This window comes from Cervus elaphus, chromosome 29 (assembly GCF_910594005.1).
Source record: "Cervus elaphus chromosome 29, mCerEla1.1, whole genome shotgun sequence".
NCBI lineage: Eukaryota > Metazoa > Chordata > Mammalia > Artiodactyla > Cervidae > Cervus > Cervus elaphus.
The window spans coordinates 30,899,173-30,918,490 of record NC_057843.1 but is presented as its reverse complement, the minus strand read 5'-3'; the positions used below and the strand labels follow the sequence as shown (position 1 = coordinate 30,918,490).

Genomic DNA, 19,318 nt, shown 5'->3' with positions numbered 1-19,318 from the left:
ATTTCCCAGCAAGGATACTGGAATGGATTGCCCTTTCCTTCTCCAGGGGATCTTCCCAACCCAGGGATTCTACCCATGTCTCCTGCATTGGCAGGTGGATTCTTTACCACTGAGCCACCTGGGAAGCCCTGTATGGTTTATTACAGAGTGTTAATAAATATAGTTCCAAGTGCTATATAGTAGGACCTTGCTATCTATCCATTCTATATATAATAGTGTGTGTCTGCTAAACTTATAAGGCAAAATTATTATACAAAACTTAGCTTCCATCAAAGAAATCTCAGAAATAATTTCTGCAGGGGGCCAAGGAGTGTTTCACATGTATTTTGACATTGAACCCTGACCTATGGTGTAACTAGATTTTTAAAAATATATAGCATTGACACAGGGATAGTCAAACTCACCTATAGAACAGAACAGCAATGGTAGAAATAAATCCATTCATAAATGAAAACCAGAAACAGTGATACTGCAGGTGATTGGGAGAGGACAGACCTATCTGCAATGGTGCTTAGAAAAAACTGAGTTTTGGTGTGAAATAAAAATTTAACTGAGATTCTTATTCACATTATGCAGAAGAGCCAATTCCATATGCATTTAAAGACTGAAATGTGAAAAGCAATATTTACATTTTTAATGCTGAAGACAATATCAAAAAATAGTTCATTGCTTGCACAAGGGGAAGGATTTCTTAAACAAGATATGGAAGCTACTAACAATAAAGTAAAAGACTGATGCAAAGACACTAAAATGAAAAAACGACTAATCATCAGAAAACTGTGTCAAGAATGCAAAACCTAAGCCATAAATTAGAATATGATACTTTCAATATTTTCAATATAGTTATCTGACAGAAGATTAGGAAGCCAGCATACATAAAGAAGTCTTATCTAGCAAAAAGACAAATAATATAATTTTAAACAATGGGCAACCTACTGTTTAGCACAGGGAACTCTGCTCAATGTTATGTTGCAGCCTGGATGGGAGGTGAGGCTGGGAGAGAGTGGATACATGTATATGCATGGCTGAGTCCCTTTGCTGTCCACTTGAAACTAGCACAACATTGCTAATCAGCTATAGTCCAATACAAAATTAAAAGGTTAATAAATTGTAAAAAAAAAAAAAAGTCAAATATACATACAAAAAATGGGCACTACACATGAAAAAAAATTTACAAAGAAACAGAAGGGATCAAATCACAAGAATAGTATTAAAACATACTAGTCATTAAGATGAATCAATTATCTGTATCTATATATGCTAATTAAATCTATTATTGCCAAGTGCTAGCAAGTTTGTGAACCAATATAAGCACTCTGGTGGGAATATAAATTGATACAACCACTTTGGAAAACAATTTAAAACTAACATAAATATTCATGAATCCTATGACTACAAATTCACTTTAGATACTTATAGGGAGAAATACTTATATGTTCAAAAAGAAACATTTAGAAGACTCTTTATAGCAGCATTGTAAGACAAAAAAAATTAAATTAAAAGTCCAAGAAAATAATCCAAATGTTCACTAACAAGAGAATGGATATATACACAAAGAGAGATATATCTTACAATGTCTTACAATGTCTTGTAATTGTAATGGCGGTCTTACAATGTCTTGTAATGGTAATATTTTACAATGTCTTACAATGACATATCAAGCTGACCTTTAAAAAAACATAAAATACTGCCACATGCAACAACTATGTATTCCACTCAAATACATACTGGAAAAAGTCTGGTCACCAAAGCTTACTTATATAGTAATAATGACAGCATTTTTGCAATCATTTGAGGAAATATCCTAATATTGTATTACTAGACTATTGCAACATAAAAAAATATAAAAATAAATTTAAAAAAATAACATTTTAGATTTACAAACATAAATCTTAATAACCATGGCTTGATAAGGCTGTAATAAATCATGTTGGTGGTCTTAACAAGAGGCTATAAACAGGAAATCCTTATTCTTTTTATCTTATAGACATAGCCTTGGTTGGCTTTTTGTTTGTACCATATACCCAAGTCCTTTATATAGGTTTCTGGACAATTTTATGACTGAAAGTCAAATAGGACAGCTAACCCTGATCACAAATTCTGATAACTTTTGCATAGTAATTATGCATTTCAAACTAAAGATTATTCTGAAGACCAATTTCACATGTATGAGTTTTCAACTCCAGAGAAAAATTTCTTTTGAAATACATGAATCTATTACCCTAAGTGCCATTAACTTAAGACTACTTGTAGGGACTGCAGGAAAAGTAAGCTATTCAGTGGTCGTTTTCTAAACATTACATGTAGCAGTGACCCTGGGATCCTTTGCCACAGAGATGGAGATGAACACCCACCTATTGAAGGTAAGGGAGTTGGAGTACCCAAGTGTCAATGCCAGCAGGCAATGGTAAGTGAGTTGTTGCAATTGTACCTAATGCTTTTTCTACTACAATTATTCTCTCTGGACACGTTAAAAACAGCAGTATCTGTTTGTAAGATGAAACACAATCAAAAGCTACCATCAGGTAGAAACACTAGCCTAGCACTTTATCACTAAGAAAGAGGTAAATAATCTCATTTCATCCTTTAAAGATACATTGCCAAAGGGAAAAATAAAGTTCTCTGCAATGAAAACAAAAGCTCTCTAATTTCTCTGATTTGTATTCCAAATTCATGGCTCTGACCTTTTCTTAAAACTTTAAGCATCACAAGGAAATCAGTGGGAAGGCAATCATGTGCTATCCAAATACTTAAAGGGCAGAAAAACTCACTGAAGTGAAAAAGGATTAGTAAAGGGTAGAAAAGAGGACTGGCCCCTCCCAGTTGGGGTGCACTGATTTGGGATTAGCTATCAGACAGAAAACCCACAAGCAATTAAAAGTTCTGACATCAGGGAACAAGCAAATATAAAACACCCAGCTCTAAGCGAGGTTCAGCAGAGAATGCCTTCAGGAGTTCAAGGTACTGGAGAGAAACTCTATAGGGAGTGGGTGGATTCCCACCAAAACTCCATCAGAATATGGGGGACTTGAAGTCTTGGAAACTAACTTGCTAGAAATCTGCCCCCAATTCTTCTTTCAGCTCCATGGGTAAATGTAATTAATGGTGCTGATCTGTTAATGAATATTTTTGATAAATGACATCCATGAGAAGTACTTTTTATATAAATAGAAATTAAAATGAAGAAAATTAAATGACTAGGACTGGGGATTTAATTACATAGATACTATACCTGTCAAATTTTTAAAGGTAAATTACTATTTTTATCATGTTTGTAGTGTCATCTTACAGACATGAAAAGCATTTTGAAGGTGTGTTGGGAAGGGCCTCATGCCATTTATAATGGTACAAAAAAACTTGCATAATTTCATTTTGCTATTTTCTTTTCAGCTTGATTTTTATCTACGTGCCTCGGTCTCTACACAAAGGGCTGCAAACCAGAAGCGGTCCTGGATTCTTGCTTCAAGCAGAATGAAATCTCCTACACTCCTCTCTCTGGGTTACACGTTCCTGGTCCTGCTTTTCTTCCAGCAGGCCTGGGCTCAGTTCCCAAGAGACTGCACCACCATGGAGGCTTTGAGGAATGGCGTGTGCTGCCCAGACCTGTCCCCACTGTCTGGGCCCGGGTCTGACCGCTGCGGTCTCTCATCAGGGAGGGGCAGATGTGAGGTGGTGATAGCCGACTCCCGGCCTCACAGCCCCCAGTACCCGCACGACGGCAGAGATGACCGAGAGGGCTGGCCCACACGCTTCTTCAACAGGACATGCCGCTGCAATGGCAATTTCTCAGGACACAACTGTGGAACCTGCCGCCCTGGCTGGGGAGGGGCTGCCTGTGACCAGAGTGTTCTCACAGGTAAGTGGAGACTGAACGGATGCACAGTCCTGCATGGAACTCAACACATTTAATATTGTAGACCTTTGAATCAGTTGAGGTTTAAGAACTCCTAGAAACCGTAAAGCTTAAGCCTTACTTTTCATAGCTGAGGAAACAGGCTTAGGGAAGCTAAGAAATGTATTGAAGGAGTTGAAGTTGAAGCTCAGGTCTTCTAACTAATAACATTTCCTTTCAAAAGATTTGTTGAGTGATGCCTTTATAACAGGAACAATGCTAGATATTTATGACTAGACCTTTCAGTAACTTTGCAAGGTAGTTAGGTTAATTGTAAATACATATTGGAGCCCAGAGTGGTCAACTCCATGTAACTGGTATGTGGGAAACCTGGGGCTCACACTGAGATCTGTCCAGCTCTAATCCATAAGCTTCTTGCACAGCCCTTGCTGACCACAAAGACGTTTCCCACTCTGATGGTCAAGTTCAGCCATTCTACAAGGGTGAGCCTGGCCTGCAGCCTAAACAACAATAAATGACAGAGATTTAAATAGTAGCAGCCGGCAATACTGGATTGTTCTATTTGTGCCAAACATGAGACCAAGAGTTTCACAGAACCCTTACCGAGCTTTCTGTTTTAAATTTACATTATTGTGTTAGTTTCAGGTGGAATGCAAAGTGATTCAGTTATACATATCTATTTCTTTCAGATTTTTCCCTTATAGATTATTAGAAAAGATTGAGTAAGGCTCCCCAGACTATACAGTATATATTTGTTGGTTATCTATTTCATATATAGTAGTGTGTACATGTTAGTCCCAGACTCCTAATTTATCCCTCCCACCTACTCCTTTGGGAGTCATAAATTTGTCCTCTATGTCTGTGGTGAGTCTTTATTATGAACCAGGCTCTGGTCCAAGTGCTTTTTATGTGTGTCCTCTTTAATCATTACAACTCTATAAAGCAGGTATTTCTACACTTACTTTACAGATGAAAAACTGATGCTTAGAGAAATATATGCCAAGTAACAGAATTAGACTCTGGTCCTAACCACTATGCTAAACCACATACTATGTTTTTGCAAAATGTATGGTATTAAAAGGTAGAAAATTACAAGAAATATGCAAATAGTGAGCAGAAATCTACAACAAGATCACAGAATCATAAAGTCCTTGGTAAGATTAAAGAAAGCTCTTACTCTGCATAGAGTAAGTTGGAGAAAGAGGGAGGAGATCAGAGAGAGAAAGCAGACATGAAGAAGGTATTTTAACAAAGGATATTTTTTAAAGTATAAAATGATGTGAGCACAAATGCAAATTATTATTCAGGGGTAAGTGGGACATGGGGTTCCAAGATGATTGAGTATTCTCTATCCATGCTCACATGGCAGATGTTTTCACATTTGAATTTTGTGTCCCTAAAGTCAGGAGAAACCTACTGGACTTAAGCACAGAAGAAAAGAACCGCTTTCTCCGGGCTCTGGATATGGCAAAGCGCACCACTCACCCTCACTTTGTCATTGCCACCAGGAGGTCAGAAGAAATATTCGGGCCAGATGGCAACACACCGCAGTTTGAGAACATTTCCATTTATAATTACTTTGTTTGGACACATTACTACTCAGTCAAAAAGACGTTCCTGGGAGCAGGACAGGAAAGCTTTGGAGAAGTGGATTTCTCTCATGAGGGACCAGCATTCCTCACATGGCATAGGTACCACCTGCTGCAGCTGGAGAGAGACATGCAGGTACGCATGAGGCACGGCCACATTCACGTCCTTTACAAGCAGGGCACCTTGTTTGTAAGTCATTCACTCACTGTGTCCCGAATGATCAAAACAGGTGATGACAAAGCGATTTCACGTTATTAACCCGCCTTTGGCGTTCTGTTCAAGTCTCTCCCTATGCTAATCACTTCCTTATTAATTAATCTTTATCCTTTGCGAGGTGAAAAGAAAGTCACATCAATGGTCAGGAAGCCAAATGAGGTATTTGTAGGTGTGAATTAAAGCACTGGACATAGTCTACAGCTCTGTCATTGAAAAAATGACCCTCATACAGTTTGCAACATAGGACTCTCATTTGATCTGTCTCCCTTCTGAAATGTAAACCAATAGCCCCTCCTGGTTTGAATGAGGAAAGTGCATGAGACTTTTCAGTCTTCCAAGTTCCAAATGTATAGCTCATTTTATAAGTTGATGATATTGTATGATATGATATATACAGGGTTTAAACTACAAAAATAATACTTTTCACTTAAATTGGCATATTCTAATTGAACTCCTGTGTTTCCATGTTCTCTACCACTTTGAGGCTTTATAGCAGAAACCTACTAACAATATCCACTAGGTCAGACATCATTTTAATCTAAAGACATTGGCTTTTTTAGCATGAAGTGAACCTAAACAGTTATTTAAAGTTTATTTTTAATCAGATAAACTAAAATCACATTAAAGTAGCTGTTAAGATACTTTCTTATTGTCTCTTTTACTATTTGTACTATTTTAAGAAAAGTATTGTCATTTTCAAATGAATTTAAATTTTTTTCATTATTGAAGTACAGCTGATTTACAACATTGTATTAATTTCATATTGGTTTGGCCAAAAATTTTGTTTGGGGTTTTCAGTAAGATGTTATGGACAAACCCACACAAATGTTTTGACCAACATATCTATGCTCTTTTTTATATTTTTTCCATTATGGTTTATTGTGGGGTATTGAATATAGTTCTCTGTGCTACACAGTAGGACTCTGTTTTTATCCATTTCATATATAATAGTTTACTACTGTCAATTACAAACTAACTCTTAACCCCTTTAAATAGTCTTAGAGCTCAACTAGGAAATCGACAAGTTGAATTTGTTTTCTAGGTGAAATAAGAGCAATGATTCCCTCCTCACAAATTAAAATCTAAAAATATCTGAGGGCAGGAAAAAATATCTGAGGGCAGACTCAAGTATTGATTTGCAGGACGCTTATGCCCAGCATTATCCAAGAAAATAAATGGTTAGAAGGGAGAGATTTAAAGCACTAAAATACAGAAAAAAATATTCATATGTACGTAGCCCATCCGTATGCAGTTTGAGAGTGATTAAATGAACTCAGCTGCTACTCTGAACTTCATATTTTATAGCTCTGATTTCACATAAGACATTTAGTAGATTATGAGTAGATAAATCTGTCATTTGTAATCAACTCCAGATCTTCTCGCCTTCAAGTCATTTTCCCACGAGTGCATCAAAATGAAAGGGCAGGTGGAAAGTATCTAAAAGCTTCGATTGTGCCTGTGTAAACTTCAACCTCTATGACTTACATTTTTAAAACCCAACTGCACAAGGGATCCAACAAATTATAATCTAAATGTAATGCACAGTTGAAATGCCACATGAATATGCTCCAGCTCCCAAATGCCAGTTGCTGAACCACAAACTGACTCTTAATGATCCCTTAGAAGCTGTCACTAATCTTTGTGAACCAGAACAATGACTGCTCAACAAGGCCTCTAAAGCCCTGGAGATCAATAACGAGGGATGCACTGGAAAGCTTTTGACCCTCTAAAATACCCCAAGGACAAGGAAATGCTTCCTAGAAAGGGTTTAAGAGTAAAAAAGCAGAAAAGTGCTAAATGTTTGCAAGGTGAGATTAAACAATGCCAATCCCTACATTTATCCCACACTCTAAATATAGTTCCCCAAAGGCCTAAAGGAATGAGAAATAATAAGTACAATAAATATATCTTTAAAGGAACCCAATAGAATAAGGATGTGATCTTGAGTCCAGCATTTTTTTATTTGTTGAGATCAGCTCTAAATGGGAACTAGGTCCCTGAGCTAAAGAACAGCATGCTCAGAAAAATATTCAGCTTCTGTTAAGCATTTCCTGTCTATATTGGTTTCTGGCAAAGGCCTGAGTCTTCATAGTTTAGATTCTGAAGCAGAGGTCTCTAAGTAAAACACCAGGCAGATAAGGCTAATTTGAAAGAAGCCTCTGTAGTGTGTGGCCAAAATAGAATCTAATGCCTAAAGTCGACTCAATTAAATTAAAAAACAGAAATGAAATAAAAAGCACTGCTTCACATAATATATTTCAAGGCTGGATCTAGCTCCAGACAAGAGTTCCTAATGCTTCAATTAGAGATAGGAAAAACGGAAGGAAGTGAAAATGTCAAAGAGTAGAAGTTATTGTTGATAATTTCTAGTATAACCAACATGCCTGAAAAAGAAGAGACAACTCTCCAAAGCATTTGCAGAAACTTCTGTGTAATGAATTGAGTTTCACTCCCTCTAGTGCCTAAGTGACTTCTTGTGTAAATCAGGAGCTTTGTTAAATAAGGTATCTAAGCCTGCTAGCCCTGCAGACACCACTGACACTAACTGGTTCCCAAGTAGCTGAGAAAACTAATAGTAGCAGACTGCCAGGGAGTAAACCAAGAAAGGGAGAATTTTAAACAAAAGCTGAGAATGCTAACAGAGTTTCTGTGATCCAGGAATTGTTGCAGGATCCTTCTTTCTCCCTCCCTTACTGGAATTTTGCCACTGGGAAGAACACCTGCGACATTTGCACCGATGACTTGATGGGAGCAAGAAGCAACTTTGATTCCACTCTTATAAGCCCGAACTCCGTCTTTTCTCAATGGCGAGTAGTCTGCGAATCCTTGGAAGATTATGATACCCTGGGAACTCTTTGCAACAGTAAGTTCCAAATGACAACTAGGATTTGGAATTCCCTATTAGATAAAGAGATTAAATGTGCTGCCAGAAGGCCCTTCATTCTATTAAGGACTTCAGACTAAAGTTCACTTTTATTACAGAGAATGGATGTACAGATATTCACTAAGTACCTAGGATAGTCCAGGCAATCTGGGGTGCTCCAGGGAAAAAAGAAAGTGCCTATCCATTTTTCCATTGCTTTTTCTGAACAACTTGGTTGGTGCATTGCTTGCTTTCTTATTTGGGAAATGTCTACTTGTACTAGTTAATCCTCTTAGTAAGCGCAGCGCTGCTTTGTGGTCATGTGTCTTCTGCTGGAATTTCACAGAAAATGTGTCCCTAGGAAATGTGAAATCTGCAGAAAGAGTTGGAAGTACCTTGGGAGTAAAAAATATACATTTAATAACAATAATTGTTGTATAAGGGTTACTATTGTTTTGTTATTATATTATTTTTACTATTATGTCACTTTGATTTCCAACCTTCTGGCTAGATTAACAAAGAGAATGCTTAACTAACTGTCCTAATGTCCCTTCTCCAGTGGTCTGAATGCCCTCTGCCATAGGTCATGTTTCTGTCTTTTGTGGAACAGTTCCTGTGAAGCTGTCTGTTCTCTTCCTTGGATCTTATTTTTATCATCTCCCTTAATATTAACACAAGGTCTTAATCATCAGAGTCTTTCTATCTCACTTTGTTTTTCTTCTTCAGACATGTCTAAATATGTTGAACTTTTGTTCTTCCATATAAAAACTAGAATTATTGAAATTTATTTTTTCATGATTGTACTCATAACATTTATTCTGCACATATTTTTAAGCACCAAATATTAAATTACATTGTAAACTTAGAATATTTTAAATAGAACAACAAAATTAAGTAGATTTTTTACCGTTAGATTATTTAGCTGCATATAGGAATAAGAGAAGTAACCATATATAAATCTTTATTCTATATAAGTATAAAATTAGAATTTTTGTTTGGCGAAATGAGATGAAATTGAGGATTGGTGTATATTTAGGTACCAAAACATTCATCTCTCCCTGTGACTTTTTTTTTTTTTAATTTGCTTGCACATGGACAACTTCTGTCATTGCACCTAGTAACTTATTATGGATTAGAGTCCTGTGGGATTCCCATGCAGGAATGAATGAAAAGTTCAGAGTGTCTGAAGTAGAAAGTAGATTTGAGAAGTATTGTGAAGAAAAAGAGCATGTCTTTCATATGATGAATCAAAAATAGTTTAGTGGCTGGATAGTTTAGTGGCTAGAAGAATATTAGGTGGTAATAAATAACTCTTTGGTGGTTATTTAGTCACTAAGTCATGTCCAACTCTTATGACCCCATGGACAGAGGAGCCTGACAGGCTACAGTCCATGGGATTCTCCAGGCAAGAATACTGGAGTGGGTTGCCATTTCCTTCTCCAAAATAACTTTAGTGTACCGAGTTTGGTGCATTCGTAGTAAAAGGAGAGAGACTGTCTAGAAAGCATATGAGAACATAAGCATGGAAGCTTCGCTCTAAAGATGTACATGTATACATGTCCTGTAAAAGATGATCAGTGAAACCACAGGGATAGATAATTTTATCAGAGAAGAAAAGTAGAGGGAGGAAAGAATTATCGTGAGGATTAGATATTTTATCAAAGCATTTGGCATCATATCAGACACATTAATGGGTGTTCAATAAAATGTTATTTTTCCTTTTTTCTTTCATGGGCCTAATAAATAAAATAGTTCTGGTCTAACTTCCTATATTTCCTGTCATCGACTACCCTCTTCCATTGCCACTTACTCCAGGCTAGCTGTTCACCTAACAGGCTCTCACATACAAATCAACCTTATCTTTTCATAAGTCAACATACACCAAACAACTATTTAGCTTCAATTATGTGCCATCTACTGGATCAAAACTGGAGGACATACGATCAAAACTGGAGGACATACTGGTGATCAAGAACAGTTTGTGCTCTGATGGGGCTTATATTATGCACAGAAAAAAGCCTGTCATCCTTTATTATTATCTCTGCTTAAAAATGCTTGACTTGTACATTTTTTCTTATTTCACCTCTGGCAATTTTCCTCAGATCTTCAGGACTCTTTGCAAATCTGTCTACCCAATGAAGTCTTCCTGAAGCTGCCCAATTGGGAAGAATTAGAATTCTCTCTCTTTTTTTTTTCTCTCTCTCCTTCCCTCCCTCCCTCCTTTCCCTATTTCTTTCTCTCCCTGCCTGTCTCCCCAAAGGCATCTTTATATTCCTAGGGATATATATTATCCCTGGTATAGCAGCCCTTTGTTTACCTGTTTATCTTACTGACCTTCAAAACTTTTATTTTTCACATTAATTGCTGAAAAGTATGTGTTGATTGAAATATAGATCACTTCCCAAAGAGAGTTAAGGTTGTTTTAACATTATTTCTTTAAAAGCTTGAAACAAACAACATTCAAGACCAAAATTCCATATAAGTGTGAAATATGGATTTCAGTGTAGAATTTTGGTTTATGAGATTATATTCACAAAATTTAATCTTCCACGGAACTTCTGTTTTAATGTGTTCTCTTGAAAAAAGAGATTTAACATATACTGATATGCTAATAACATTATACTGATTTAACGAATACAAGGACCTCTGTTTTTACGATCATCTTTTTCTTCAGATGATTCTGTGTATCACATATTTTCCCTATTCATAGAAGTTGGACATGATAACCTAGGTTTTATCACTTTAATACCACAGAATATGCATTAAAATTTTTTTCTCTTCTACAAAGGAAAACCTGTCTTTCTGCGTTCAAGACCCCATGTATACAAGTTTAATAAGGAAAGCTAAGATCTCTAAATATTCTATACGTGTTCACATACTCCATCTTTTTCCCAGGCACTGAGGGTGGGCCAATTAAGAGGAACCCTGCTGGAAACGTGGCCAGACCAATGGTGCAACGTCTTCCTGAACCACAGGATGTCGCTCAGTGCTTGGAAGTTGGTTCATTTGACACCCCTCCTTTTTATTCTAACTCTACAAACAGCTTCCGAAACACAGTGGAAGGCAAGTAAACAAAACCGGTGCTCTGAATCGATCTAGTTGTCACCGGAAAAATTCAAGTGTTCAAACTAAATCTCTTTAAAAAAAAAAACCTTTGAATGCTGTATGGATCCTGTGAGTTTATGTTAATAGGGCTGCCTATCATGATATAGTCAGAGTCCTCTGCTCAATAGAAGAACTTTCTTAAAGAAAAGTGTAGGCCCTGAAACTCTTTTTATCACAGGAGAATCCCTTGGAAAGGATCCTCCATTTTCTTAAAATACCTAAAAGGTATTTAAACTCAAATTTCTGTTAGTTGGCTGGCCAATATGGGTATAACTGTATCAAATTCTAGTGTAGGCAAATAATATTCAAGACTTGGAGATATTAATTTTTTTCTTAAAAAAAATCCTGAACATCCAGTAGTTGACATCAAATAAAAAGTCTGCTTTGGGCGTACATATTATTGAGGTATCATCCTGAAAGTTTTTTTAAGATCTATAAAAAATCAAACTAACATCTAGAGATATTTAATTTGATTTTCTTTAAATAATTCAAGTATTTTAAAGTTGAGAGATCAAGTCCAAAGAAGTGAAAAGATATCCAGCTAGTTAGTAACAGAGCACAGATTCAAATCAAAAATTTCTAAGTCCTCTAAAAATTTTATGTCATTTATAATTATTTTATAAAAAACTTTTACACCTCTAAATTATTCATGACACATTAAAGTCTTAAAAGAACAGAATCAGGTTTAACTTTATTATAAACTTGTTCTTGTCAAATTTTACCTTAAATACAGTATTGTACATGTTAGACCACCCTCCCCTCCAACTGAAAAAGGGAATAGATCTCTCTTTCCCTTGATCTAAGATACTTGATATATAAATCTGATAATTAATTTCAATTATCTCCCTTTTTATCATCAAAATTAGGTGCCATTCTTTCCTATATTTATGTTAATTTTAATAACTACATATGAATACACTGACTTGGAGTTCCCCAATAATCACCATATTTTGACTAAGCTGGTATTCATAAACTAATGCTGTAAGTAGTGATTCTGTAAAGAATGTAAGAATATAAGAGTGTATTTTATTGATGCCCAATCAAAAGACAAATTATACTGATTTCCAGACAGAATGTACAAAAAGGTTAGTGCCTAACATGTACAATGTAAGCAATCTTTAAATGTTTTATAAGTCAAAAAATAATGGAATAAACATATAAAAAAGAATAATGAATAAATGAATGAGTAGTTATAATTACTCTACTGAGTTAACGCATTTCAAATTCTAATATTGCTTTTATAATATACAGGCATACCCTGCTCTCCCACCTCTGGTCTTCAAGCTAGCTACACACTTATAACTCCATCCCACGTCAGAGACTCCCTACTTTTGTTTGTGATCTATCCGTGTCTTCTCCCTAATATACTTACATGAACAATATGTGATGAGAGTACATATGGGAAGTATATGTGTTATACATGACATATATACTACATGAGAAATGTATATATTATATGTAATAGGTATATAATATGTGGGTTATATGTAAATGGGGATATGTATAACGCACGGCTTCCCAGGTGGTGCAGTGGTAAAGAATCTGCCTGCCAACACAGGAGATGTGGGAGGCGCAGGTTTAATTCCTAGGTCAGGAAGATTCCCTCAAGAAGAAAATGGCAAGCCACTCCAGTATGTTTGCCTGGACAATCCCATGGACAGAGGAACCTGGAAGGCTACCATCCATGGGGGTCTCAAAGAGTTGGATGCAACTGAGCATACATGCACATAAATGAAACATACATGAAATATATGTAGTGTATAATATGGAAATGTTTTTGGAGAAGATATAAATATATAAATGTGTGTGTGTATATATATAGAATAGAGAGCATTCTCAAAAGTTCTATAAATGTTTTGACAGCAGTCTTTTCAGATATTTAAAACTAGTACAGAGATGATAAAAAAAAGCTCTGAGAAATTCTAACTTCTCCACAGAAATAATTTTCTAAAAATATACATGCTGACAGTCTGAAGAAGTAAGGCAGGAGACTAAAGTAACATCTGGCAATTTAGGTTCAGGGCAATCAGAGCAGTGTTCTCCCAATTGTATCAGCAGTTTTTATAGAAGCTAGAGATTTCCACTGTCTTTATCTCCATGTAGACCAATGTTAGACTTGTCAAAATAGAGTGCTCTATATATTTTGACTGGTATCCTTTGCAGGTCACTATTTTTAACCTAGAGGCTACACTTAGAATGTCATGCCACTAGCTTCAAACTAACCTAGCTCTTACTACAGCAAACAAATGTCACCACCCATAGGTTCAGAGAAGCAGTGCTATTACACTAAGGTAAAAATTGGCCTGACAAGCTCAGGAAAAATTGTTTCCCAATATAATTACTGCATTGGACTTAAAAAGTCAGATATTTATAATGGATTTTATTATTCTCATCTTTATTTTTATATCTAGGTTACAGTGAACCCACAGGAAGGTATGACCCTGCTGTGCGAAGCCTTCACAATTTGGCTCATCTATTCCTGAATGGAACAGGGGGACAAACTCATTTATCTCCCAATGATCCTATTTTTGTCCTCCTACATACATTCACTGATGCAGTATTTGATGAATGGCTGAGGCGATACAATGCTGGTGAGACTCTTTCATATGCTTTTTGCAAACTCAGCAAACAAGACTGTTGAGATGGCATAGTTATCACTTTAGGCTAAGAACTTGACACATTTAAACTACACTTTACAATAGGATAAAATAGTTCTAATATTTAGCTATTTCCAAATATTTTAAACCACTCTGAAAAGGCAGATAAGAAGTCTCTCAGTATAGTAATAAAAAGATGACTTATTAACATTCACTAAGACTAAAAACTAATCCTTCACCTCTTTACCATGTAAAGATGACTACCATGTTTCCCCAATTTTTCCTTCTCATATCTTCCAATGAACATCCTCATTGCTTTTCATATGGATGTGAAAACCTGAAAGAGCTCTTCTTTGATACCCCAAAGACCGAAAAATTATACTCATAAACCACAGTTCTGATTTTTATTACTTTACAGCCTCTCACAAATGGAAATTTTATTCAACTTGAAAAGTTAATGCTGGTTTTTATATCACACCATAGAACATCTCTTTTAAGTTCACTTTAATGCATTCTTTAAAATGCTATTTAGAGGCTACTTTCTCTTCACTCAGCTGAGAGGGTTATATTACTATTCAAACTATGAATGTGCTTTTACTGGTTAAAACATCATAAATTTTCACATTTAAAAGTGTTCTAAATTTTGGCTCATGTACCTTTATCTCATCAAGGACATATACATAATACTGGAGATTATCTACTGATTGATTTATTCATTCAGCCACCTCTTACTTCTGTTGCTCATGTGTGTGTGTGTGTGTGTATGTGCTTGTGAGAGAGAAAATACAGTAGTAGATTCTAATCTAACCTGATTTGGACTATTAATTGATGAGTTGGTCAAAAGAGTTTGTTTCAACTGAAAACCATTTAAGAAACAAATAGTTTAAATATATTTATCTACTTATTAATCTTCTGTGAAGTCACTGATTAGAGTTCCACCTGATTTTTCATGTGTATTTATATACATACATGCAACCATAATGAATTATCTATAATTTGCATTGTCTGTTTCTTTAAAGTGAAACAAGAAATCCACAACCCTTGTGATGCTGAGTACAGTATTATCCTAAAATTTCCATAATGTTTCCCTAACCCTTCATAGTCACAGTTGCCCACTCCTAATTCTATAGCAGTGTTATAGCCATTCATTCTTAATAAATCTTTCCAAAGCAGTCCATTTATTTATTATGAAAACATCCTTCTCTTTTTATATTTACAACTATCAGTTTATGCATGTTTTGTTACACTACTTTTATTTTAATAACAATTAACTCGAATTAATAGGTTTATGGATGAACAAAACATATTTTTATTAGACCTGTACTTCTGATAACTAGATAGCAATGTATAAGCTGACAACAAGCATATGTAAATAGATACAGTGTATGGGGGAGAGTCTCTTTGTAGACAAGTAATATTAGGAAAGGGGATAGGGAGGACTGTGTAAATAGATAAAGAAAGATGGTCCTAAGAAAGGAACAAAGGAGCCACTGTTGCTGGAGCAGAGTAGGGAGGGGGATGAAAAGTGGAGGGAGATGACAAGGTCAGAGGAAACACTGGAGCAGATCCTTAAAGGCATGGGATTTAACTCTGAGAGATGGGGAGCCATGGAAGGATCTGACATAGGGAAGTAACATTGCAATGCAATTGTTACTTTTATTAGTCTTCTTTTCCTCCATTTATTTTAATGGACATACCTTTTTTTTTTTTTTGATGCAGCTGAAACTTAACTGAGTTGAGGCTGATTCAGTAAAGAAAAAATAGGAAGCTTAAAAAATTATCTAAGTTATTAGCTTTAATATCTAACTTTAATAAGTAATTAGTATGAGTGCTTTGAGGTCAGGAATCCTGTCTTTGGTTCAATGCTATAGCTCATGTGCGTAGGTCAGTGCCTGGCATGAGGAGGAACACAATAGACTTTAATGGATACATACTTAATTACCATTAATTCAGAGTACATTTGAAATCATTAAATTTTAAAGTAATTAAATTTAAGGTCACAAAAATATAAACATTATCTGCCATTTCTATGATCAATGTTTCTTTAGAGTAGATGTTGAAAAACTTTCCTATGCTTCACAGGATTGTAGTGACTGTCCTATGATTACTTCTTGCAATCAGAAAATCTAATACTTAACTAGCCTTCTCACATATTTCAGCTCTTCTAAACATATTCCCACTAATGTCTTGCCCAAATCCACTTCCAATTCTGGTTTTGTGACATCCCACTTAACAGTTAATTGTACCAACATAAATATAAACAACAACAATAAAGAAAGATTTTTTGCCACAAAGAGCATCACTCTTATCTCTGATAACAAAAACGCACTAATAACATAAATGCCTATGATTTGTATTTAAGTAGAAAGATGAAAGGTGGCAAGAAACAAATAGTATTATAGGACCTTGATTCAAAATGTTAAATGCTTTTTTGATAACAGAGTAAGAACCCAGGGAATAAGCTCACATTTATTGTTCTAATTAAACAGAAAAAATGAAAAGTACTAAACAGAAATATGCATAGTCAAGGACAAACCTCCATCAGATACACTGCCTCCTAAATTTAAATAGATGATGCTACAGCAAATTACAGGTTTAATCTTTCTTTAGCTTTGAAAAGTAAGTTTAATGAATTTCACTGAAAATAGTTTCTGTAATTTAAAAGTAAAACAACTAGTGATTATCATAGATAAGAAAATACTAAAACTTTCTTACTTTTAAACTTTCTTTTTCTATTGGGTGACATGTTACTATTGTACTCAAAGCGTTTGAGCTCTGCTTCATGCAATTCCCAATTCTGCTGTCATAATTTTTTATGTTGTTATTCAGTATAAAATATGAAAGAACTTTTATTGTTATCCTTGAACATTTTAAGTCACCTTCAGAACATAATAATATATTAATACAACCTGATTATGTCTATTAACAAGGTGTCTTTGACATATTTTAGATATATCCACATTTCCACTGGAAAATGCCCCTATTGGACATAACAGACAATACAATATGGTACCATTTTGGCCTCCAGTTACCAACATAGAAATGTTTGTTACTGCTACAGACAACCTGGGCTATACTTACGAAGTTCAATGGCCAAGTGAGTACTGAAAATGTACTTTTACTGTGGAAATTTCCAAATCAAACTTGTTACCTTTAAAGTAATCTCAGTTTTCTGAGATAAAGTAACCCACAGCTTTCACTATGATTAAATAGTTTCATTTGAATTTTTATTTGGGGATAAAGAGAATGAATTTAAAATTTGTTGGGACCCCATTCTGACCTGGTTGAGCTGGTTCCAAAGCACACTATTTCATTTAATACTTACAACCCTCTGAGGAAGGTATTAAAATCCTCATTTTACAAATAACGAAGATGGGATGAGAGTAATTACCAAAGAACACCTTCCTAGAAGCACAGAGAATGAATTTTGAGCTTAGCTCTGTAAAATATGCCCTGTGTAATATACTCTTATTTTTCTACTACATGAATGTGCTTCCAGGTGTTTATCTTAAAAGAGATGAAGTGAGACACTCTGAGCTGTTTTTTGAGAGGGTGTGAAATTGAAAATCTCCTGGTTTAATTTTAAATCCTTTTCTTAACCAAGGCAATGGGGTACAGTGGAGGAGCACAGGATTTGGATCCTGAAAGATCTGGGCTCCAAAACCAGCTCCACCGCCTACTAACCAAATGACCTTGGGCAAGTGATTTAAACACTGAGCCATCATCTCCTCACCTTCAGAACAGATATAATAACTATCCCAATAGGATGCAGTCATTATGAGAAATTGGGGAGTGCTTTGAAGATGCCAGGTGCTATAAAAGGCAATGTGGCCAATAAAAATTAAATACGAGGATTTTGTCAAGTGCCTGGAACAATGCCTACATTTAGGGTATCCAATTTTGGCAATGATTTTACTATTTATTTTTTGCTCTCATTTTATTTTCACACAGGTCGGAGTTTCAGTATTTCTGAGATTGTCACCATGGCAGTAGTGGCTGCCTTATTACTGGTTGCGGTCATTTTTGCAGGCGCTTCTTGTTTGATTCGTGCCAGAAGCCACATGGATGAAGCAAATCAGCCTCTGCTTACTGATCAGTATCAACACTACATTGAAGAATATGAAAGAATCCATAATCCTAATCAGTCTGTGGTCTAATGACAAGTGTAAATTCTCATATGCATCTAAATCATAAAACCACATGCTTAGAAAATAATAGGTTGAGTTACTAACTGTATTTTCTTTTACTCTGTTACTTCCTTCCTTGTGCATGTGCATATGGGAATTACAATCTCCAGATATTATTTTCCAGAACTGGGGAAAGTCACAATCTTTTAAATGGTTTCTATTTTTCAGTTCTACTTAAAAAAAGTGTTCGGGGGGGGTGGGGGGGTTTCCCTGGTGGCTCAGCTGGTAAAGAATCTGCCTGCAATGCAGGAGACCTGGGTTCAATCCCTGGGTTGGGAAGATCCCCTGGAGAAGGGAAAGATTACCCACTCCAGTATTCTGACCTGGAGAATTCCAAGGACTACAGTCCATGAGGTCTCAAAGAGTCAGACATGAGTGAGCAACTTTCACTTTAAAATGGTAGGTTATACCAATTCCATGGTATTTAAACAAAGATGAAGATTTGGGGCATGTTTTAAAATATTAAAGATCAACAAAATGACAATCTAAATAAGTTGCTCTACTTTGTTTATATTGTAAAGAAAAACCATGATTAATAGTAAACTGATTAAAATACATGAGTAGGACACAAATGGACTTATTTATGAAGCAGAAACAGACTCACAGACATAGAAAACAAACTTATGGTCACCAAAGCAGAAAGGGGATAGGGAAAGGATAAATTAGGAGTTGCAATTAACAGACACAAACTACCATATAAAAAAACAGATAAACAACAAGGTCCTACTGTATAGCATGGGGAACTATACTCAATATCCTATAATAAACTATGATGGAAAAGAATATGAAAAATAATATATGTATATAATTGAATCACTTTGCTATAGACCAGAAACTAACACTGTAAGTAAACTATACTTCAATAAAAGCTTTTTAAAAAATGACTTGGCATTTCTACAATGTTAAG

General features: G+C 35.5%; 1 protein-coding gene across 1 annotated transcript; it reads left to right on the top strand.

Annotated features, from left to right (window-relative positions):
* Positions 1 to 2,865: 2,865 nt before the first annotated feature.
* Positions 2,866 to 18,460, top strand: TYRP1 (tyrosinase related protein 1). The gene is made up of 8 exons (XM_043891461.1): positions 2,866 to 2,961; positions 3,391 to 3,856; positions 5,256 to 5,578; positions 8,318 to 8,522; positions 11,418 to 11,585; positions 14,039 to 14,218; positions 17,175 to 17,321; positions 18,176 to 18,460. The coding sequence occupies exons 2-8, from the start codon at positions 3,472 to 3,474 to the stop codon at positions 18,379 to 18,381; spliced, it is 1,614 nt and encodes a 537-aa protein (XP_043747396.1). The 5' UTR covers positions 2,866 to 2,961; positions 3,391 to 3,471; the 3' UTR covers positions 18,382 to 18,460.
* The last annotated feature ends 858 nt before the right edge of the window (positions 18,461 to 19,318 follow it).

Bases quoted from the DNA above. Each gene is read 5' to 3' on its own strand.
- TYRP1 (XM_043891461.1), top strand. From the start codon at position 3,472: ATGAAATCTCCTACACTCCTCTCTCTGGGTTACACGTTCCTGGTCCTG. The intron at 8,523-11,417 runs GTAAGTTCCAAA...TCTTTTTCCCAG, and splicing joins CCTGGGAACTCTTTGCAACA to GCACTGAGGGTGGGCCAATT. The intron at 17,322-18,175 runs GTGAGTACTGAA...ATTTTCACACAG, and splicing joins TTACGAAGTTCAATGGCCAA to GTCGGAGTTTCAGTATTTCT.